General features: G+C 37.7%; 1 protein-coding gene across 15 annotated transcripts in view; it reads right to left on the reverse strand.

Annotated features, from left to right (window-relative positions):
* ATP13A3 (ATPase 13A3) overlaps positions 1-25,373 on the reverse strand; it is an 88,166-nt gene that overhangs the window by 51,654 nt on the left and 11,139 nt on the right. For 7 of the 15 annotated variants that reach the window (XM_084987533.1, XM_084987532.1, XM_084987531.1 and 4 more), the window contains 8 exons: positions 10,188-10,286; positions 9,317-9,490; positions 8,541-8,723; positions 8,167-8,237; positions 6,039-6,119; positions 4,831-4,900; positions 2,714-2,848; positions 2,183-2,255 (listed from right to left, as the gene is read on the reverse strand). In XM_084987533.1, the coding sequence (XP_084843659.1) occupies positions 2,183-2,255; positions 2,714-2,848; positions 4,831-4,900; positions 6,039-6,119; positions 8,167-8,237; positions 8,541-8,723; positions 9,317-9,490; positions 10,188-10,238 (838 nt within the window). In that variant the 5' untranslated portion in view covers positions 10,239-10,286. Of the gene's footprint in view, positions 1-2,182; positions 2,256-2,713; positions 2,849-4,830; positions 4,901-6,038; positions 6,120-8,166; positions 8,238-8,540; positions 8,724-9,316; positions 9,491-10,187; positions 10,287-16,857; positions 17,108-25,373 lie in introns of those variants that run through there. The other 8 variants (XR_014822668.1, XM_084987536.1, XM_013982307.3 and 5 more) reach the window with 3 other exon arrangements.

The raw sequence follows: 25,373 nt of genomic DNA on the forward strand, positions 1-25,373 counted from the left end.
ATTTAAATGTTTCAGCCAGTTTGTTCCTGAATAGGAAATCAACTGCTCACAGTTGATGCCAAGTCCCCCCCAACCTAACAGGTGGGTGGCCTTCAACATTCATTACAACGGTGGATGGTCAATCTTAGCTATCAGCCCTATGAGTAAACAGTGAGTCCATACAGGAGACCTCCTGCAACAGGTTAAAAAAACTCAGATTTCCATAATCCCTTGGAAACAGATAAAAACATTGAAATATTAGCATTTTTTCTTTTTTTTTTTTTTTTTGGTCTTTTTGCCTTTTCTAGGGCTGCTCCTGGGGCATATGGAGGTTCCCAGGCTAGGGGTCGAATTGGAGCTGTTGCTGCTGGCCACACCACAGCCACAACAACGTGGGATCCGAGCCTCGTCTGCAACCTACACCACAGCTCACGGCAACGTGGGATCCTTAACCCACTGAGCGAGGCCAGGGACTGAACCTGCAACCTCATGGTTCCTAGCTGGATTCGTTAACCACTGAACCACAATGGGAATGCCATCACTTTCTTAATAGTATTCTTTTTTCTCATTGCTACCATTTATAATCACAATGTCTCATTGTCTTCTCAATACTCCTAAAATAATCCCAGAATATTTTAAATTTTTTAAAATTTATAAATTAAACTTTGTACTGCTAGTTCATTATTTCCTTAGAAATTTACATATTATATTAAAGTTAGTTAAACACTTCTTTAAAGATCTTCCCAAGTAAAAGGTGGCCTTATATTAGTCTTTGTCTCTCTCATTCTGCCCCCGCCTAGCAAGTGACCAAAAAGCACAAGAAAGGAAGCAACCTGATGGACCAAACTGGGTTTACCCTTGGATGTAGTATATACTGAGCCAAGAGAGTGAAGACTGACTGACTTGCTTTGACCTAAATCAGAGTGGCTACTGTCTCCAAGGCCCATGCTGCTGGGCTGCCTCCCCTTTATTACCTTACCTCTTTACTATTTCTCCAAACTAACAGGTCCAAAACATTATTCTTCCCTAAAATCCTGCAGTGCTCCCTATTTAATTAATTGACATCAACATCCATCCCCACAACCTGAGCATTCTATCACTTTGCACCCAGTGAGTCATCAAATCTTGACCCACGCCTGAATTTAAGTGTCTTGTAAATCCATCTCACTACTCTCCAGCTCCACGACCCTCCCCCTGATCCATGTCATGCCTTCAACATTACTCCCTTCTACATCAGTTCAAACACAGCAACCAGAATCATTTTTTTCAAATAGGCAAATATGATCATATCACTCTCCTGCTTCAAACTCTTCAATGGCTTTCCACTGCCTTTGTGGGAGAGTCCAAATTCCTTAATAGACCATTAAAGGCTGCCTACCTTCTAGCTGCTGCATCTGCCACACTGAATTTCTTTCAGTTACTACAATGACCAAACTCTAATATCTGGGCCTTTGGGCACTTAAAACCTTCTTCTCTCCATCTCTCACCCCCGCTTCACACCTCCTCACCTGCCTTTTATCTGGCTAATTCAACCACTCAAAACTTCTTGTACAGGGCGTTCCCGTTGTGGCATAGCGGAAACGAATCCAACTAGGAACCATGAGGTTGCAGGTTCAATCCCTGGCCTCACTCAAGCGTTACTGTGAGCTGTGGTGTAGGTCGAAGATGAGGCTCGGATCTTGAGATGGTGTAGCTGTGCCATAGGCTGGCAGCTGTAGTTCCGATTCGACCCCTAGCCTGGAACCTCCATATGCCACAGGTGTGGCCCGAAAAAGCAAAAAAATAAAAAAATAAAATAAACTTCTTGTACAAAGACGCCATCTCTAACACCTACAGTAAATGAATTTTCTCTAAAATCTAAGTTCCCTGACCTCTTGCTATCATAGTATTTATCACACTTAATTATTTCTCTTTTATCACCTCTTTCCAACTAGACTGGAGTTCAGTGATGGCAAGGACTGCCCATCTTGGTTAACTCCTGCATCCCAAGAGCCTAGTATAGTATCTGTCACGTTATAGATAAATACAGATCCACATAAATGAATGTATTTGATAAGAAACATGCGTACAAATCCAAACACCTATTTTTATTTCTTATGGTAATGGGTGTGTATGTATAGTAACACTGGGCTTGCTTCACACGTTAGTGCTCAGTGGACATCTTTTTTAATTTATTTTTCCAAGAGTAATCTGAAGTACTTACCTTCATTTACTCTGCAAACTGAAACTCTCACAGTACTGTGAGCTGCCACCATGTCATGCAACATAATATATTGCTGAATCAGGGAAAAACAATGTTAACTCGTTAATATAAACTCACTCTTCAAGAAACAGAAAGCAAGGGTAATATGAACTAAGGTAAGCTAATATAATAAATGCATATTGCTCTGCCTTTAAAAATGTCAAGATCAAAAAGATTCAAAAATTATGCAATGTATTAGCTCAACACAAAATAAGAAGCGCTTTAATGATACAGCCCTGAAAAGAGCACAATCAGCCCTCTGGTACTCCAGTCTGAGGTAAGCAACTATAGATCCCCACGGCCTCAAAGCAGTCAAATCATACTCTGAAAAGCATCTGCCTTCCCCTACCTCAAAAAGGAGGGAAAGGGAGTACATGCTCACATAACTAAGAGTGACTACTGAGTACTTTATACCAAACATCATTCTACACACCTTACATATTATTACAAAACACAAGCACAGTTGTGAAACCCATGATAAATTGGACTTACCTTTCTAATAGCATACAGGGAGCTTATAATTGATACTACAGACATAATCACAATGGCTACAGCATAGTAGTAGTATTCATCTGTGCTCCAGAGTATAACACTGAACAGCTGGAAAATGTAAAATGGGTTGAGAACCTAAAAAACAAGATTTTTAAGTCACATTGAAGAAGATATTTATAACCATCCAGAGTTAAGAAATAACCAACAAGACACAGGATAAGCTCTATAGTACCCTTGGGCACTACTCAAAAGAGTAGAGTAAGCATTATTATTATTATTATTGTTATTATTTTAAACCATTAAACAACTAGAATTTGGGCGTCCCTTCGTGGTTCAGCAGGTTAAAGATCCAACATTGTGGCAATGTCACTGACATAGCTCTGGTTAAAGCTGTGATGTAGGTTGGATTCCTGGCCCAGGGAACTTCCACATGCCATGGGTGTGGCCAAAAGAAACCAAAACAACATCTACTACTAGAATTTGACTAAATAGGCTTAATTTGATTTTTTTATTTTTTTTTTTATTTTTGCTTTTTAGGGTCACACACTCGGCATATGGAGGTTTCCAGGCTAGGGATCAAACTGGAGCTACAGGTGCCTACGCCACAGCCACACCAGATCCGAGTCTCACCTGCGACCTACACCACAGCTCACGGCAACGCCAGATCCCCACTGAGCGAGCCCAGGGATCAAAACTGCAACCTCATGGTTCCTAGTCAGATTCATTTCTGCTGCGCCATAATGGGAACTACTAAATATGCTTAAATTATTTGCATCCATTTAGATAGATTCGGCTAGAAATAGCTCAGGTATATGAATTTAGTTCTGCTTTAGTAATAAAGTACATTTACTTCCAATAATGAGAATGCTGCTAATGGATACAAAGCTTTTAATCAAATAGAATGTTTTACTTATTATGAATTCCAATTTCATTAATAACGCCCCAATGTCTTAAAATTGATGCTTCTGTACTTTCACATATATAGTCCCATTTTACTTCAAAAGCAAATGAGATCAGTAGAAAAGACTTAACTACAATTTTATCCATAAAGAAGCAGCAGAGAGAAAGGCCTTCTAATGATCAAAGCTAGTTACTGATGGAGTCACATACAAACCAGTCTTCTTAATTCCTAATTATTACACTTTGCTATGCTCTAAAACAATCAGGGAGTTCCCGTCATGGCTCAGTGGTTAACGAATCCGACTAGGAACCATGAGGTTGCGGGTTTGGTCCCTGCCCTTGCTCAGTGGGTTAACGATCCGGCGTTGCCGTGAGCTGTGGTGTAGGTTGCAGACGCGGCTCGGATCCTGCGTTGCTGTGGCTCTGGCATAGGCTGGTGGCTGCATCTCTGATTCGACCCCTAGCCTGGGAATCTCCATATGCCGCGGGAGCGGCCCAAGAAATAGCCAAAAAATAAAAAAATAAAAAAAAATAAAACAATCAGGAACTGATGGAAAACAATCTGCAGCTCCTACTAAAAGTATTCACCCAATACAGCTACTTCTTAATCTTCAGCCCCAAATCAGAAGGAAGTCTACAGAGCCTAACTCTGCTAGGCAAAACCACTTACTCCCGTCCTTGATGTACCCACAACCCTTTATTTACACCTCTTCTACGGCTCTTACAACTCAACCGTCACTACAATAACTACTGACATGTATTTGTTCCGGGCTCAAGTGCAGGCTCCTCAATGTCATTCATTATGTCATGTTTTTAATTCCAAACTCCTGGCAGGATACCTACTTCCCAAGAGTGTACCATGTGAAAGAAACACAATAAATTATTTTTAAAATAAAAGGCAGGTGTGTACATCTGTAAAATAGGGTAAGATGTAGATGTGCGACTTCCTGAGAGTAAAACAAACAAACAAACAAGCAAAAATTCTACAGATAAGAAAGGTGAAAAAAGTAAACAAAATACAAAAGCAATCATGCCCCAAATTACTGATTACAGAGAAATGTCTTTCTTACCTTCCAAGTAAAAAAAATAAGCAAAAAGAAGTTAGGAATAACAATAACCCAAAAAAAGCAAGAATAACTTATTACTTAAATCCTGCTCTTTTCAATTGATGAGCCTATTATTGACCACAAATACTGAGACAAATGTGACTGTCTTACCTCCTTAATTAGAAGCTTAAAAACTGAAGGCACTTTCACAGCAATTTCATTTACTCCATAAAGCAATTTTCTATAACATGAAAACACAATAAAAGTATTACATTCTACCTTAATAGTACAATTTAGGGAAGGCATTGCATTAGATAAGGCTCAAACCGCCAAGTGCTTCTTAAATCTGGAACTTAAACATTGATGTTTCTAAACAGTTGTCTTCTACAACTTAAATCCTTTATTCATGGTATTCAGAGCTACAAAGTTAACACTGGATAACTGTACTGTTACCATTTTATCTTTTTATGTGACAATTATCTTTCCTACAAGTCTATAAAACCATGTCAGTAAGACTTTCTTTTCCATCCATGAACACATCTCAACAATTCTGAATTGCAATTAATTTTTGTAAGAGAAGGTAAATTTGAGGGGGCCCTGTACTGTTTTTCTAATAGGAATACTGTACTAAAAATGCTTATTTCAAAACATTACACATACAGCCTTTTTTCTTTAATGCTTTTAAAAGTTGCTTAAATCCTTCCAATTAAATTCCTTATGTTATAATAGTACTTTCTATATGATAAAGTAATTCTTGCCTTTTATGAAGTAGAAGCCTTGAATTAATGAATTTACATTCTAACGCTCTGAAAGAATATGCTGTAGGAGTACAAGAAAATTTCTAATTTAATTAAAAATAGCATTTATCTTCAGGATATGCAATATACTGGTATACTTTTATACTTTAGCAAAAAAAATAACACTATAAAAAGATCACAAATTTTCATTGTGGTAAATTTGAGCTCATGCTTACGAGTCCCAGTATTAAGTAAATCTAAGATGCTATCAATTGTAAGACATACCATGATTTTATGCACTATCAAGATAAAAATGCTAACAAGTAAAGAATGACACTCCACCCACAGTATGACACACGCTTCCTTTTAGAGATGTTAAAATGTAGGAGAGTGTGCACCTTAGAACTGATGAAATAACAGAGTATTTCAGGGATATCCACTTCAAAATCAGCCTCAATATTTTTATAATTCTTAAAATGACAGTCTTATCCAAATAAAATATCATTAAGTTGTCAAGTGCTTGCTGTTATAATATTTAAATACCTGTTAATATTACAACTCTATGGCAAAAGGGTAGACTACATATACTACTTTATTTAGGAATTTTGATAACAGATCTAACTTTAGTTGGATAAAAATTACCTGTAGGCATGCATCCCCTTTGTCAGTCCTGCACTATGCTTTTCATAAATTGACGTACAAGAAACACCTTCATCCAGTCCCCTAAATAAATCCAAAGTTTTTACTTTAAACAAAGTTTAAAATATCCAAACTTCTTAATGCCTTATTTTTCTATATTCCTGATTTTAAAGTGTGACTTCCTTACAAACAGAAACTCCCAAAAAAAGTGAGACAATGGATGAGAATTTTTAAATCTCAAATTCCTAAGATAAATAATAATGAAAGGTCTAAGTCTCAAATGCAGCAACTTCTAAGTTATCCAATGTATCTATGATAGGATGGCTCTCAATATTCAAGTTTATAGAGTAAAATTATTATCCTTTAAGTCTAAGAGCTAATCATTAAACTAATAAAATTAAAGACTAACTTGAGAATTCCAAATTAAAGATGAAAGTATTTTTACTTTTTATCTATACAGTTTCCCTCTTCAATCTTTGAAGCTTGACACTAAGAAATCCTATTCACTTATTTTTCTTTCAATGAGAGCATCGATCTAAATTCTTCCCTCATCTAATACATACTCAGAAGAAAAGTACAGAATCTGTATGAGTTCCAGGCAATGTCTAAAATCTATTAACAATTCAAACCAGGATTCAACTAACATATCTACTTTTCCCCAAAATGTCTTAATTATGTTTATGCTAAGATACTAGTCATAAAACTCTAAAGAGAATCGAACACATCATTTAACTCCAATCATTTTCTACTTTTTTCAGATAGAGAAACTAAGCTCCAGGGGTGTAGGTCACAGATGAGGCTCTGATCCCGCAATGCTGTGGCTGTGGTGCAGGCCAGCAGCTACAGCTCCGATTTGACCCCTAGACTGGAACCTCCATGTGCTTCGGGTGCAGCCCTAAAAAGACAAAAAGAAAAAGAAAACTAAGCTCCTTAATAAACTGCTGTTGTTGGGATGGGTTTAAATTCTATAAGTCGGTATGGTCAGCAAATATTTTGACCTACTTTTCCCACTGAGGTTGATTACTTCTCCAAAGGCAGCAGAAATCAGCTCCAAGTCAAATTTTTTAAAAAAACAAAATGTGAGGTCCTTGGCAGTGTTTTATAAAGCAAGCAACGGTTCTTAACTAGGAATGATTTTCAGAACTAAGCATGTGGACTTGTCTTGGTTCATTCCAGAATATTCCAGTTCTTAAATGTCTAAGAAAAAAACCCAGGCATGAATATTTTAAGTGTTCATAAGATAATTCTTTTACTGCTAGTATTAAGAATTCCTGGAGTTCCCGTCATGGCTCAGTGGTTAACAAATCCGACTAGGAACCATGAGGTTGCGGCTTCGATCCCTGGCCTTGCTCAGTGGGTTAAGGATCTGGCATTGCCATGAGCTGTGGTGTAGGTTGCAGACACGGCTTGGATCCTGTGTTGCTGTGGCTCTGGCGTAGGCTGGCGGCTATGGCTCCGATTTGACCCCTAGCCTGGGAACCTCCATATGCCACAAGAGAGGCCTAAGAAATGGCAAAAAAAAAAAATTTCTTTGTCACTCTCAATCAATGGTACTTAGTGACTGTTTATAATAATCACTTTAATAGCAGCAATAAAAATAAAATCCTAATAAACTTAATACTTATATAATTTGAAGCCCTCATAAAAAAATAAATTTTAAGGGATTACTCCAATTCATCCTACCGAAGGCTTATTAAAAAAAAAAAGTCCCATTTTATCCACCTATTGAAGTTAAATTTATGACTGTCTATCACTCCATATCTCAAGTACGAGTGGATGGAACTGTCAACAAATTGAGAGGTGGTAATTCAGATAGTGTGACAGGCTAAAAGGTATACTCAAAATTCACTTTGAGATGAATCCCCAAAAAGAAAAGAACTCAGACCCAAACTGGACTTTGGGAGCATACTGCTTCCAACTTTTATGTGAATTCTGCCAAGGTACAAGTTGCAGGTAGGACTTACTCTAAAATGGTTATTAAGCATTCAAATAACACCAGGGAGTTATTAACAAATAAGTTATGTAATAAAAACCTCTTCAGTTTTTATGTTAACACTAAAATGAATCCTTTTCTATCTAAAACACTTTCAAGATACTCATGATAGAATCCAAACAAAAGAAAAATACTTACTTTAAGAAATCAAAATTGTGAAGGGTATCATTCCAAAAGTATCTTACACTATGGTGTGTGAAGTATCGCATCTGTAGGACATAATAAACACTACATCAAAAGGAGTTACCATCACTTAACAATTAAGTTTACTAACACAGATTTAGCGTATAGTATATCTATTAAAATTAAAGCAATCACACGTGACATGTAATCTGTTTCTTCTAGTAAATAACTAAACTGTTATATATTCTGATAAATAGGTATTTTATATGCATATAACTTTATCTCAAACAAAAATACAATGAAAAACTGAAAGTACAAAATTATAGATTTCCATAAAGCATAGAACAATTCTGATTTTTAAAGAAACTTTGAGACCAAGACCACAATACCTGTTGTGATTGAATCTGTGAATATTTACTGATCTCAAACCTATTTTCTTCAGCCAGATTTTCAGTTAAGTGAACAGCATGGCCATTGGAAATCTTATTAGCCATAGATTTTGGAATTGAAAATGGGGGGGTTTCCAGAGAAAGAAAGCGAATTTTTGCACAAAACCACCTTCTGAATTCATCCTTAAAAGAGAAAGGAATAAGGGTAAAGAATCCATTAGGCATATTACGTAACTACATATATTTGATTTCCATTCTTCACATACTATTATTTACTTATCTCTAATTGAGAAAGCATCACTTCCTACTCACGAAATGCTAAACCATTTCACAAAGATGTGTAATTCTAACAGGAAGTGCTTTCAATTGCTCACCGTTTTATATGCCATACTTCAATGACAGGGTATCTCATAAAAGACTGTAATTTCCTCTTTGACCTATCTATATACTGAGACTAGATATTAAAGCCTCTTATAAAATGCTTCCAATTAGGATTTAAAACAAACAAACAAACAAACCGGGGGTGCAGCAGCATCACTCAGGATATAGTCCTGTTAGGTGATCTTGACAGAACAGCCATCTACCTAATCTCTCAGTGCACCAAGAGCTATGTAAGAGGGTAGAGCTGGTCCTCTTTAAGATTCCTTTGAACTCTAATCATTGGGATAATATTCAATTGAACACAGATACTTTAGAAATATTAGAACTAGCATTCCTCATTATATCCTAGCAGTGATGTTCTCCTCACTTAGCTACCAGTAAATACATGGACTTACAGTAGTCCTCAGCAGCACCACTTCACAGTCTTTAACTGCAGCTCTAACACAGGTCGCCTTCACCCGCCACTCGGGCATCCAATAGAGGAGGAGGAGAAGAAAGCCACCAGTACACACCACTCCTAGAGAAACTATGGCAAGCTTCCAGCGACACAAATTATAGCCATAAACCTCCTGCATGGACACAGTGATCACGTGATTAAATATCAAATGATAAGAGAGGCAAATTCCAAAGCCTTCCTATCCTCCCCCCACACACATACCACAAGAAAAGATGAATTTTATTAAGCTCATTTTAAATTTTTTGTAAGTCAAAATGAGAAATTCTGTTACTTCTTAAATTAACAAGTGAAAAAGCAAACCTCTTTCCTCTCAGTTTTAACAGCTCACAAGGGAAACAGGAACTAGACTTCAATAAGAGATGCCACATAATCCCAATCCAAAAACACAGAATGAAGAAAGGGCACTGATTTAGCTGTTTTTTTTTTTTTTTTTTGTCTTTTTGTTGTTGTTGTTGTTGTTGTTGTTGCTATTTCTTGGGCCGCTCCCGAGGCATATGGAGGTTCCCAGGCTAGGGGTTGAATCGGAGCTGTAGCCACCGGCCTACACCAGAGCCACAGCAACGCGGGATCCGAGCCGCGTCTGCTACCTACACCACAGCTCACGGCAACGCCGGATCGTTAACCCACTGAGCAAGGGCAGGGACCGAACCCGCAATCTCATGGTTCCTAGTCGGATTTGTTAACCACTGAGCCATGACGGGAACTCCCTGTATTTTATTTTATTCTGGCAGTTTTTTAAAGGTACTTTTCTACTTCCCTAGAAAAATAAATTCTTCACACTTTATAAGTAAACTATAAAAACCAGTTACCATTTCATCTTCTTGACCCTGGTTGATAGTCTTCCTTTCTTCTTTGTCCATATCTACAATGGTTGGGAAGGTCCTGTGCTTCAGAAGGATTGAAGATAACTGAGGGAAAAGAGAACAAATATTAAGACATTATTCTGTATCTTAGTAGACTATACATGCAACTATATACTACCAGATTTCTTGTTTTGGGGGGGGATTTTTTCATCTTTTTTTTTTTTTTTTTTTGTCTTTTGAGGGCCACACCTGCGGCATATGGAGGTTCCCAGTCTAGGGGTCTAATTAGACCTGTAGTTGCTGGCATACGCAGAGCCACAGCAACGCCAGATCTGAGCCGAGTCTGCGATCTACCCCACAGCTCACGGCAATGCCAGATCCTAAACCCACTGAGCAAGGCCAGGGATCAAATCCGAAACCTCATGGTTCCTAGTCGGATTCGTTTCCGCTGTGCCACAATGGGAATTTCAGATTTCTTGTTTTGGTAAAAGTTTAACTGATATGTAAGTAGTCGCTAAAGTGCTACTTCATGTAATTCTCTTGACATGTTCAGTGGTGTGCCAGTTCTTGTACCTGCATGATTTACTATCACAAAACTTGGCATATTTCATTAATTTATACTAGCAATTAGCCTGCTACAAAGCAATTTAAATCCTAAAAGAGGAGTTCCCGTCGTGACTCAGTGGTTAACAAACCCAACTAGCATCCATGAGGACCTGGGTTCAATCCCTGGCCTTGCTCAGTGGGTTAAGAATCCAGCATTGCTGTGAGCTGTGGTGTTGGTCACAGACGTGGCTTGGATCCAGCGTTGCTGTGGCTGTGGCATAGGCCAGTGGCTACATCTCCCAGTGGACCCCTAGCTTGGGAACCTCCATATGCCATGGGTGCAGCCCTAAAAAAGAGCAAAAAAAAAAAAAAAAAAAAAAAAAAAATCCTAGGAGAAACTACTAAGAATCCTCCTTTTTCATTTCCCAGTCTCATCTACTGAGAACCTATCACATGAATGGCAATCTCTGGCCAAGAGTCAATCTCTATGGCAGGTGTACCCCTGTCGGTGACCATTCAACTAAATATCCCATTCTGATTCCAAGTTCACTAAGCAATCTTCTGATTACTTCTGATTACCCATAATGCTTGTCAAGGAGAAAATTTACTGAGCCCACTGACAAAAATATTTTCCTGTATTAGAAAAGAGATTAAATTCAAATATTAGACATTCGGCTACATATTAAAGAGAGTTTCAAAATGTACAACAATGCCAGTGTTCTTCCAAATTTTGTTTCTGGAAAATAAATGTTTTTCAGAAAAAAAAGTTACTTGTGTAACAATTCCATTACTGTTCTGTTAAATTAATATTCCTTTTTTCCCCCCTCGGCCATGCTTGCAGCATGCAAAAGTTCCCTAGTCAGAACTTGAGCCACAGCAGTGAAGCCAGACTCTTAAACTGCTGAGCCACCAGGGAACTCATAAATTAATATTCTTAAATATCTATACCTAAAGTGGCAATAACAGATATAACCCATATAAACAAAGGCTACTTAGAGTTCACAATCATTTTCAAGACTATTAAAGGGTCTGGGCCGTAAGCCCAGTGAGAGCCATTGCTTTAGACTCGGTTGATCTCTGCAGAACACAGTGGGAACATTCCCTCCCTCATTCCAGATGCCATAAATCTATTCATCAATCCGGTGTATAGCACAGGCCTGACACATGGTAGGCACTCAAAAATTACTTGCTGAATGAATGACCTTATAAAGAACTTGTGCTAAGACAGCAATAGCTTTGTGACATTTATGTGATACGAACTAACAGCCAAGTATAATCAACCACAGGATGTCAAACTAATTAATCCCCCATACAGGACTACTGGAATCTCTTGATTTATGTCATCAACAAAATGACCAATAAAAAATATTGATGCCTCCTGCATGGGCACATAAAGTTTCTCTGCCTTCTGATAGCCCGGAGATAGGATCAAAGCTAGGTAGGGTCAGGGCTTTCTACAGAAATAAAACACAAGAGTTTGATTACAAACACACAGATGCACGGGCACACAATATATACTGGACTCAATGCCATCTTGGAAAAGAAGCCTCAGAGCTACCTTGTTTCTCAGAGGAAAACAAGCCACATTATCACACAAAACCTTTTAGGGAATTTAGTAACAATTTCTTCTTAGTCTAGGGTAGTGTTACAACTGCTGAAAAGCACAGTACTAGAGCCATTCCACCATTACAAGACTGATCCATCAAATCCGTAAGTCTTGAGGTGGCAGTTACCCTAAAGGGCTATGCAGCTGCTGCTATAGACCATGGGGAGAATGAGCAAGTCCAAACTGTTTCCCTGTAGAAAAGATCAGCTGTTGCTACCTGAACCTGTATAATCTAATCCTGCAAGGTTTCAAATGTGCACATGCTTACCTTCAAAGGGTAAAGCAAAGGAACTCTGCCCTGACACTGCCCCAATGAAAGATCCAGTCTGGGGTTCTTAACCTTTTATCTATCGTTCTTCCTTAAATTCTGGACTGAATCTCAGGATCATCTCAGGATTCACCAGAGTCATTTTCATAACCAAAACATAAAATTCTGATCATTTCCCATCACCACATAAAATACGTTTCTTGAGGGGAGGAACTAATTCAAATTCTTTTTTTTTTTTTTGTCTTTTTGTCATTTATGGGGCCGCTCCCACAGCATATGGAGGTTCCCAGGCTGGGGGTTAAATTGGAGCTGTAGCCGCCGGCTATGCCAGAGCCACAGCAACACAGGATCCGAGCCGCATCTGCAACCTACACCACAGCTCACAGAAATGCCGGATCCTTAAGCCACTGAGCAAGGCCAGGGATTGAACCCGCAACCTAATGGTTCCTAGTCGGATTCGTTAATCAGTGAGCCACGACGGGAACTCCAATTCAAATTCTTAAATGGAGAGACTCCTGCTTCCAACCAAGATGGAAAAACACAGACCAGATTGTGCCTCCTTCCTATGACAACGAAGTGTGTAAACTATATAAAACTATATATTCTTCAAGGAACTGGATATCAGACAATGATACAAACCGACACAGAAATGGTAAGCATGTAGGTGAGCTCCACAACTATTCCACTTTATAAACTGAGTAATTTACAGGAGGAAAAAAAAAAAAAAGGTAGGACAGGGAACCCATGGGGAGCCCAGCAGTCTCCTTGAGTTGAAGAGAAGAAGCTGAAGCTGGGGAGGCATCAAAATGCCTAGGTTTGCAGAACAGATTACCAGGGATGTGCACACCACAAATCTACAAGACAGTCCCTTCTCAAGTCTTCAGTTGTGTACTGATCAGCACTTGTGTGTGATGAAACTACCAAGAAGAGCCACCCAAAAGGCCAAAAGAATTAAGGAGGGGGGGAAAGCATCAGGGATTACAGGGTTGGGAAGAGTGCCTGTTCTCACCAGCCATAGAAGAAAACCTCCATTAACTGCATGGAATCACAGGGAGTATTCGGAGGATTTTGCTTCAGCATTAGGTTCGAATTACCCCTAAACTAAAAGCTACCATGGTTCTGCCTAACAAAGCTTTAAGACTTGAAAGAATAAAATTGTTTCCAAGTAACTTAACTGAGTTAAGTTACTTGGTGAAAACACCAAGGAGATTTATAGGAATACAAAATATCCAGTTATAATGTCTAACATCCACTTAAAACTTTTAACAGGCACACAAAGAAAATACAACCCATGAGATAAATAAATCAGCAGAAAAGGACCTAAAATTGACAGAGATAATAGATAATAATGATGAGAGACAATAATGGTAGACAAGGACATTAAAACAGCTGTTCTAACTATAGTCCACATATTCAAAAAAGCAAGACTACTGAACATGTTAAGCAGAGACACAAAAGATATAAACAGGAACCAAGTCAAAAATAAATAAAAAGTACGATGTCTGAGTTAAAAAATATACTAGATAGGATTAACAGTAGGTTAGACATTGCAGAAGAAAAAAAAAAATCAATGAACTTGAAGACATAGTAACAGAAGTATCCAAAATAAAAAACGGGGAGCTCCCATCATGGCTCAGTGGTTAGCAAATCCGACTAGGAACCATGAGGACGTGGGTTCGATACCTGGTCTTGCTCCGTGGGTTAAGGATCCGGCATTGCCATGAGCTGTGGTATAGGTCACAGACGCGGCTCTGATCTGGTGTTGCTGTGGCTCTGGCGTAGGCCAGTGGCTATAGCTCTGATTAGACCCCTAGCCTGGGAACCTTCATATGCCGTGGGAGCGGCCATAGAAAAGGCCAAAAAAAAAAAATTAAATTAAATTAAATTAAAACAAACAAACAAACAAAAAACAGAGAGAAAAAAGACTAGAGGGGAAAAAAGCAAATATAACAGCATCAGTAAGCTGTGAGACAACTTCAAGCACCTGATATACATGTAAGGCAGTTGGGAACAAAAAAGAATGTAATGAAATATAGTCCCCAAAACTTCCAGACCAGATGAAAAACAGTAAGCTCACAGATCCAAGAAGGCCAACTAACAATAAGCAAACAACAATAGCAACAAAAAATTCTGAAATCTGGAGTTCCTGTCATGGCTCAGCAGTTAGTGAGCCCAACTGGCATCCATAAGGACACAGGTTCGATCCCTGACCTCGCTAAGTGGGTAGGGGATCTGGCATTGCCGTGACCTGTGGTGTAGGTCACAGACGCAGCTCAGAACCTGTGGCTAGGCTAGTGGCTACAGTTTCAACTGGACCCCTAGCCTGGGAACCTCCATATGCTGTGGGTGTGGCCCTAAAAGACAAAAAGACCAAAAAAAAATTAAAAATTATGAAATTACAACAAGGCATATCATCATCAAACTGCTTAAAACCCTTAATGGGTGGGGGGGGACATATATGGAGCCAGAGAAAAAAGATACCTCTCATACAAAGAAAGATAAATAAAAATGACATTAAATTTCTTGCTAAAAACAAAAGTAGGGTAAAATAGAGCAGGGCAATATCTGTGAAGTACTGAGGAAAAGAAACCATTCTAAGAATTCTATACCCAGCAAAAATATCTCCCAAAATGACTCAACTTTAGCAGCTATCAACTCAAAGCCATCCCCTAATTGGTAAAGATATTTTTTTTCGTAAGTTTTTATTTGGAAGTCCAAACCTGGAGAAAAGTTGGTATTTTGCATAAAGTTGTTTGTTAAGCTGCTTGACTGTCCTGATAGCTTCATAATCTATAGCGATGTCTCCTCTATTATTCCTGATATTGGTAATTTGTGCCCCCCTTCTCTGAGTTTAACTAGGAATTTGTTAATTTTATTGATCTCACAGAACAGCATTTGGATTCATTATACTAACCTCTCTTTAATATGTATAAATTATCCAAGTTTTTAAAAATAAAATAAAAGCCATCCATTTGAAGGTTTTGTTTTTTTTTTTTTTTCCCTGATTTTTAGGGCCACACCCACGGCATATGGAAATTCCCAGGCTAGGGGTCTAACTGGAGCTACAGCTGTGGGCCTATGCCATAGCCACAGCAACACCAGATCCTTAACCCACTAAGTGAGGCCAGGGATCAAACCCTCAACCTCATGGTTCCTAGTCAGATTCATTTCCACTGCGCCACAATGGGAACTCCTGAAGTTCTTAGAAGAAAATTTTCAGAGATTAGGTATTTCTGGCTCAAAAGCCTATCCATCTTGAGGACTCTGCCTCTGAGTCCCAAATCCACTGACTCAACCTATTATGTATCAGGTATTATCCATAAACTCCTACTTCTGGGCTTTGAATCTAACTCTTCTTCAATCCTATCTTTTTTCCACTGCTTAGAAATATAGATATACTTCCCCACTTTTGTATATCTGAATTTTTCAATATAGAATATATTTATAGATAAATAAGCATACTTTATTTATAATTTTTGAACAAGAATCACCATTAAAAGTCAATATTTTCATTAATCTCTTTTACTTATAACTATTAAAAACCTTTCCCCAAGTATCTCTGGATAGTGTTCACACTAGTCCAAGGCAATTATATTTTCATCTCATCTTCTACAATCAACTGACCATAGCAAAAACTATGACAGTTGTACACTGCCTGTAACAATCTATTTTCACACTTTCCTAAATACAATTCTTGACCATATTTTCTCATTATGCTTTTTACAAGCGTTATTTCTCTGAAATTTAGCTTACTTTTTAAAGGCAAAATTCTTAAGTCTTATCAAATTTTACAAAAGTTGAAACATTAAAAATAATTTAAATAATTCAAATTAAAAGTTGCTCTAAAAGCCGCCAATTATTCTCTTTAAACATATTATACTTCATAGGAAATTACTGAGTTCATTTTTCCCATAAATTTTTAGTTGAAACCAATTAGACAACTGTAATAGCTTATATTTAAAATATATACATACTGTAGATGTATATTTACATTTAAAATACATGTACATAAATAGCCTTTAACATTTTTATGACATCATGAAGATAAAAACTATATATTTCAAAATACACTGCTTATCACAATGAAAATATATATACTACATACTATTCTACCATTTATCCAACTAAACATTTGAAGCATCTATATCAAAATTCAAAAATACACTTAACTCAAAAAGTATTAACTCTGGTGGTTTGTTTGTTTTTTAATCAAGTCAACCTCTAGAGCATAAAAAAAGGAAGTAAATTTTTCTTACCAATAGCACTATATCATCATTTCTTCTGAGTGCTGATATTAGAAGAGCTTTCAAAAGCAGAATCTTAATATTAAAAATAAAATAAAACTAAGCATAAAAATCCATTCAAATGAGAATCTTCTGCCACATATTTGTTTGGTTCTTTTAGAACTGCTCTCAAAATGATTAAAATTTAAGATTTCTTAATTCACAAATTATAAATGGCTTTTCAGAAGACAGACCTTCTGCCAGCTGACTGCCACTGCACACTGAAGTCTCAATTCCACGTGCATGCCTGAGCCTTGATATTATCTAAAAAGCAAGCAGCTTATAGGGTATTGTGCTTAACCAAACCCTTCCTTGCATTTACAATGAACTAGACTTTTTGTGTGAGTAAAAACAGAAGCACAGACCAAAGTGAAGGTATCAGAAATAAATCTCACTAAATCTAATGCTAATTTTTACAAAGTTTACTCATTTTTTTCACATTATATAATTTCTAAGAACCATTTAATCTAAGATGAGAGTAAATCAGATCTCACTTCCTAAAACAAGATGAGTAGGCCTCAACAAGCATAGAAATGCCGAAACCTAAGGCATCTTTCATCTTCCCTTCAAACCTGAGTTTCTCATGAGCTGTAACAATAGTATTATAATAGTATGTGTGGGGGGGGGGGGTGTTTGTTTTTTAGGGTATTCTATGTATGTGCCTAGAATTCCAAAGTAGGTAATTTCACAAGGTGATTTAGAGAATGATCTTCAAGTAAAACCTCAAGCAAAGTAATTCTGAATAATATTTTTTCATTTACTTTTTCCCTTCAGTTGCTCTTTGCCAACTTTAGGTTGACAAAAGTAAAAAGACAAAATTTTAAATGTTTTATTCAAAATTCACAAAACTAAATAAGTATAAAAATTCTCAAACGATATTTTTATAAGTTTGCAATATGTACTTCTAAAGTTTTAAAAATTAAAACTGCAGTAAGACTTTTGGGCCACCTTGTACTGTTGAAAAACAAAATAAATCATCCCACTTTGTTTTGCAGTTCTAGAGTTTTTTCCTGAGAATTAAACATATCTACCCATGTTAAATAAAGATTTGATAAATCCCATCTTCAGGACCTCAAAGCAAAGGGTGTTTTAAAGAGTCTACAGTATAAATACAAAGCCAGCATTATGAATATTATTTCCTTGTCAACTGTGCAGTATTCACAGCAATTAAAACGACCTTCTGCAATTCAGGAGTTTTACCTTTATATCTGAAATAAAATGTGCCCTAATAAATATAAAACCCTAACTTTACTCACTGTACAATGTTCATTTTAATATCTATACAATATTTGTGTAAAAAACTGAAAAAAAACTCCATCTCCCAACTTCAGTAACCAAACTGTGATAACTGTTGCAGGCAACAACTTAACACTTCAAGTCAGCTCCTAACAATAAGAATGACATAATATAATTTAATGAATACATGGAAATTTTACAAGGATACCAGCTAAATTTTAACAAAGCTCTACTCAATACCCATTTTATCACTTCCCATCTTGAACTTTCTCTTATAATACATGCTTTTGTTTCTGTGTTTAGGCTTAAGGAAGACCATTGTATCCAATATACACCAAACCAAAATTGTATTTACATTTGTGAAGTACAGTCTTTGTATAATTATACATTTTGGTATGTTACAAAACAATGAGATAGCTATAATAAAATAAGTTATAATTAGGAAAGATATTGCAATTATCTGCTTTAGCGTCAAATTAAGAACATTAGGAGTTATCACTCAGCCTGCACTATAGCATATGTGCATACATTTTTATCATTTTTATTATATATACTATTTAAAGAAATCAACCCTTTTATTCAGAGAAACTCCATGTGGTAAGACTATCATTCGACAAAATAATGGCTTTGAGTATTACAGTCAGTTATATAGTATTTAATCAGTAAAAACTGGGATGTTTTATTATCCTCATTAAAAAAACAGAAATGGATAAAGAAAATCATTTATATACAACATAATTAAGTTTGCATACTTAAGTTTGTCTACTTAATATGAATGAAAATTTTTTTACTTATGTTCAAGTTATCTTGACCTTAAAACTTTTACACTTCCCCTTAAATCTTCTTCATGTATGTGACTTTCTAAAACTCCATACTCAAGGACTGAGAGTTATGAAAGTGTTATAACTGCAAGACTGATTTCAAAATCTTACCATCTATTACGAAAAATGCTACAGCAGACAACCGAAACCAGTAGAAAGGATCACTGCGATAAGACCAGTCTTAAAGAGTGAATATTCCAAAGTGGAAAACTGGCACCCGCCCCTGGGATAACCAAAGGCTGAATATATCTGTTAACTAGTGATGTGGCCACCAGGGGTGACAGGTTATTGGCATGGGAATGAGGGAGACTTTAGTGCTTTTTGAATGCTTTTTACCATATATATACAAAAGAGAAGAAAAAGAAAGAAAGAAGACTGAGTGTATGAACAGACTTCTAGTTCTACCACACATGGCCAACTGTGGGCCAGAACTTGTAGGAACCTCCAAAGCACTCCACTGTGCTCTATCAGACCATTCAAGTCTCTCTGCCAGGATCTTGCTCTTATTGTTATTTTACTCCACGCAAGGGAGAGTAGCCATTTTGAAGGCTCCTTTAATGAGTACATCTCTAGTAAGCTAGAGTTGACTATTTTTATTTTTATCTCTTCCATATTCTGGCTCCACTGAGGGAAAGCTCTAGCCAGTGTTAAGAGCAATAAGCAGCAGCAAATTCCAAATAATTTTATCAAACCAATTCACCTGTAGGTATTAAATGAGCATATATGCCATTTCCATTCCATTTCATTTCCTATTCCTCCTATATTAGGAACAGGAGATGTATAACTTTACGCCAAAATACAAAATACAAAAACAAAAAAACAAAAACAAATGAAAAGAGTACAGGCGGAGTTCCCGTGGTGCAGTGATTAACGAATCTGACTGGGAGCCATGGGGTTGCAGGTTCGATCCCTGCCCTTGCTCAGTGGGTTAACGATCTGGCGTTGCCATGAGCTGTGGTGAAGGTCGCAGACGCGGCTTGGATCCTCCACTGCTGTGGCTCTGGTGTAGGCCAGCGGCTATAGCTGCGATTCGACCACCTAGCCTGGGAACCTCCATATGCCGCAGGAGCGGCCCAAGAAAAGGCAAAAAAGACAAAAAAAAAAAAAAAAAAAAAAAAAAAATAGTACAGGACTCGAAGTCAGCTTTAATCTGTTCTTAAATGTCAATTAATTTAACATGTACTATTTTGCAAGTTTCTTTACCCATCTTGGTTTCACCTTCTCCACTAAAATGAGACGGTTATAATTCATGATTCATTCCAACAGTGAAAGTTTCTGACCTATGCAAGTACTGCCTGCATACATGGCCCGCTGTTGCACTCTTTCACCACTAGATGACGTTCCAGTATTGGTAAGAAAAAGACTGACAGTTTTCACAAGGCTTAACAGGGCAATCACTGACCAATAATGATTAAAGATGAGAAATTACATACAGATTTTTTTTTTTAGTACCAGTGGAAACCCTAATAAGTAGGATTTGCTTATAAGAGAAATTCTGTTTCATATGTCTCAATGGAAAAATAAGACGTAATTAACACAAATGATAATGGGAAGGGGAAGGTATTATTCCCTTTATAAAAATTATTCCCAAATTCACAATCATCTGAAACTAGAATTTAGGGATCTTACAATGCTGCAGAACCAGGAAGCGGGAAACAGTTAACAATTTTAAGAGAACATGATCCTATTAGAGAGCAAGATGAGGTAAAGAGTGAAATTATCTGATAAAACATTACTTGCCCATTAAACTAGCAAAAAAAAAAAAGATAAGGTGCATCTTCACACTTCGCTGTTAAGAATGAATCTGCACTAGCTTTTTGAAAAACCAACTGACAGTATATGAAAATTTAAACCTCACACATACTTCACATACTTTGATCCAACAATCTCAATTAGAAATACGTGTCACATGTTCCCTGTGCATGGATGTTACCACTAAGTTTCTTCAAATTCCTCTGCATTGTTAGATTTATGAAATGAAGTATAAAAGTTCTGCACTTTTTTTCTTCTGGGAGTGAGAATGGATACTTACAAACAACAACAAAACAACAACAAAAACCTAGTTGAAATGAGTATTTTTAAACAAGCACAAAAGATTGTGTTATGGGCATTAATGCAATATGAATTGACAAATCAAGAGTTCTAGTAACACCTTGCATAAAGTAAACCAAATTGTGTAAGCCTAATTTCCCAAACTAAAAGTTACACTTTTAGGGGTAAAGGATTAAGAGGTATCAAACTATTATGTATAAAATGAGCTACAGGGATATATTGTGCAACACAGGGAATACTGCCAATGTTTTATAACACTGTAAACAATGTATAACCTTTAAAAATTATGAATCACTGTATTGCACACCTGTAACTTATAAAACACTGCATATTAACTATACTTCAATAAAAAATTATACTTCCAAGTTCTGAGGTAAGAGGTTTTTTAAGCAATATATGCATGAATGTTCTTCCATTTCAATGCAAATTAGTGACCATTTCTTCTAAACTGCGATGCTATTAATCCGAATCCCTAACAACTTGTTTGACATTTCAATCAGCGATTTAAAAGATGGTCTTTTGAAACCATTAACATTCATTAATTCTAAGACTCATATTTTCCACATTTTAGCATAGCTAAAATCAGGATGCAGCTTAGATGAAACCTTACTGTTGCAACTGGCAAGTGACCACGATGATGCAGTGGTCAATGCATGCATGTGCTCAAAGTAGGTGTCAACTGTTCATGGTCAATGCACGCACGTGCTCAAAACTATTCATAGCATTGTCATTTCAGCTGAGTAAAGTGCACTGCTGGCAAAGTACAATGCTGACTTTAAATTGACTTAAAGTATTAAAAAACATTACGCTGCGGTTGCATACTGAAAGAGTAATCATTTGCACAGAAAGATATCAAAATAGAGCAGCAGAGTGGAAAGGCAAGACTAGGATGAGAAGGAGTGGAGGGACAGGAAAGAGAAGGGAAAAAATGAAAAGAGGGGAGAACAGGAGAACTTTCCAGAGAATTATACTTCTAAATTTTCAGCATGTTAAGGAGTCATAGACTCCAGAGATGTTCATTTTTCTAATTGACAACAAACCCCCAAATTTTTCATTAACTCAGTATAGTTCAAGAATATTGTATTATGCTTGCAAGAAAACAAAATTAGTTTTACTCATCATGATCTTATACTACAGTATGGTTCACATTTCATTCTTCCAAACATTATGAAGACTCAACTACAAAGAAACACAAAGTCACCAGGAAACCTATTCTGTACAAAAAGGACAATCCTACAAATTCACAATTCTGATAGGGATAGGCACCTGAATCAGCTTTTTAAAATTATGCGCGTTTCTTTTTCCACTTTACTCCTTTTTCCCCAGTTTGAAACCTACTCATGTTACCTCAGCATACAAAGGAAGTATAAAGCCTTTGAAGTCTGCATTCAACAAATATTTCAGTAACACATCTCTTTAAATTGCTGTTGAAGAGGATAATAGCCTTACTCCTGGTATGACCATCATAGAAATCTGAACTTTCTCATTTCCTATGGTCACTCTGTAATCCATTATTCAGGATTTTTTTTTTTTAAATCCATGTATTGGACTTTTTTTTTTTTAAATCCATCTATTGGGGTACTATGCCAACCATGACAACTTACACAGGGATTTCTAGTTTACAAAATACTTTTTCTGGAATCATCTACTTTATTTTCCAGTTTTCAATCAACACTGTCTTTTAAAAACAGGGAAAAAATAATCTTCACTTAACCAAGATTATTTTTCACCTTCCCTAGAAAGTCAAGCATGCAGTGACTGTATACTGAGAAGCCTTACCAACAAATTAAGGAATGACATGCAGACAGCACCATCTTTCTATTTCTAAAAAATCCAACTGAAAGCAAAACATACTTGAAATACACACTTTCATAAAGAAAATAGTGACTAGGTTCCCAAGACAGCCCACAAATGACCTTTTTACTCCCACAATTCTGCTGAATTCTACTTCATGTTACACTAGCCTGGGCTGTGGGGCAGGTAGCCAGGTTACCAGGCCTCTACTTCCGCTACCCACTTCTTATTTATTAATATTCCCCAAGCCTCCACTTCCTTTGCCCTCTTCTGAACTATTAATATCCTCAGGGCTTCTCTCTTTGTAACAACATCATGGGCAAAGGGCGGCACTACTGGCCCATCGACAGCGGCAACCACCAACCAGTACTTTCAGACAGCTAAAATTCAACAGGCTCATTTCATCTTTCTTCCAAAAACCTGCCCTCCCTCCCGCCACCACTACCAATTCCCTCTGCTCCTTTAATGAGTAGGACTTGCCTAAAAAGCTGGGCCAGGCATTTGGAAGCCATCCTAGACTCCTTCCTATCCCACACCTTCTATATGCAACTGGGCACTTCGTCTTACCATTTCTACCTTCCCCAAACCCACCTCGCCATGCCCGTCTGCACTGGCATTGCCTCAACTCTGTCTGGATGCCCTCTCCAGTCTCCCTCATTCTAATCAATACACAAACCAGATCTGATGTCTCTGCTTAAAATTGCAATAGCTTCCTACTGTCTCCAACAGCATTTCACAATTGGTAAAAGTCTCTCCACGATAGTTTTTTTGTCAAGACATTGCCTGCTCATATTAATGGATGAAAAACACTGGATTAAATAAAGATAAGCAGCCCTCTTACTAGCAAGACTCTGAAAAGTTTTACAATGCATAAGGCTACTATATGTTTCCCTACCATGGAAAACCAGGCAGGAGAGAGGCCCAACTGGGCTCCAAGAACAAAGTCACAACCGATTGGACAACATATAAAATCCTTCAGAATCTGGCCCTGCCTAGCTGTTAACACCGTCTTCCATTCACCTCTTACAAATCTTACATCCCATCTATAAGAGAACCATTTGTAGTTCTTCGAAGAGCCCTACTGATTCCTGATTCCACTCCTGTCCATACATTGTTCCCGCTGCCAAGAATGCCCTTCCCCAACTTAGTCTGGCTGAAGAGCTCCTGTTGGTCCTTCCAGACCCTGGCCAACCACCTTCTTTACTAAGCTTTGACTGTCCCTTCCCCTCCCAGCAGAGGCCTTCTCCACCTCTGTCCCTCCTCTCTGTGTGTCAGAGCATTTGTCCCATGATCTTGGGCTTACAGACTAAAATCCTTAAAGGCTGGGAACCAGGCCAGCACTCAGCAGCACAGCTGAACGAATTAGGGCAAGAAAGGGGGTGTGAGGAATGGGTAAAGTCTGGGAGTCCTCCTGAGCGCCCCTGAAGTGCTTCCACTTCCTCACGCCATCCACGCCTGCATAGGAGCAGCACAGATGGAGCTGGTGCTATGGCAATCCTATGGATCGCCCACTCTTCCTGACTGAAAAGCCTTGTTTATTTGTTTTAGAGACCAATGAAAGTCAAGTTTTCATGACTATGGACAGAGTCTCACCAACATGTTCACCAATGAACTTAAAACAGTGCTTTTATCCTAACCAAGCAGTATCCTAAAATCTAACCCCAGACCACTTTTTGATTTAGAAAAAGGCAAATTAATTGAGAAAATAAAGATGTTGTCCAAGTACCCTAATATTTCAAAATAAACCTGTAAACATTAAATTAGCATCCTAGTAAGAATCATTATGATTTATCACTACTTCCCATTTCATAAAAAATCATTTGTTAGAATGTCACTGTCTACAGGTGCCAAATATGTGCTAAATGCTGGAGATTACAAAGATTAAATTTCTAACCTCAAGAAGCCAAATCTAGGCTAGACAACTAAGTAAGCCAACATCAAAGTGGTCGTGTGCTGCAGTAAAGCAGGCGCATGGGGGCCAGGAAGAGGCACAGGCAGGGACGAAGAGGAGGGCCAGGGACCGAAGAAAAGACTCAGAGAAGAACTCTCCCCTGCACTAAGACCTGCCAGGTGGGAAGCTCATCAGGCAAACGGGCAGTAAAAAGAGGGGAAATAGGGAGGAATCCAAGTAGAGGAATTACCATACGCAGAAGTGCTAAAGTGAGAAATGCTAGTAAATGTCAGGAAATACAAGTTACTCAAACTGGCTGGAAATGGTGCTAAAAAAGATGGAACAGAATCAGATTACGATGAAAGACTTTGTGTGACATGATAAAGACATGGATTAACTTGTTTGTGACAGAGAGTCTGAAGTTTTCTCATGCGAAAGAGACCCAAGGCCATGGCAAGGGGCCACACTCCCAAACAATATATGCTGACTGGTGTGCAGTGCAGCTGCTCTGTGCTCCCTTGCTGGACTGTTTACCTCTAAGAGGGCAGAATTCACTCAGCAATGCACACCCACCATCTAGCCCTGTGCCTGGTACAAAGAGGAAATCAAAAAGTATTGAACAGTTAGATGTGCCAACACAACCTTAGGGCTCATCCAAGAGGCCTTAACCCAGCCTCCTTCCTTACTGCCTATAA

The sequence above is a fragment of the Sus scrofa genome, chromosome 13 (assembly GCF_054392235.1).
Source record: "Sus scrofa isolate SSC_HxYL_T2T_F1_AM1 chromosome 13, Sscrofa_HxYL_maternal_Yorkshire_Landrace_v2.0, whole genome shotgun sequence".
NCBI lineage: Eukaryota > Metazoa > Chordata > Mammalia > Artiodactyla > Suidae > Sus > Sus scrofa.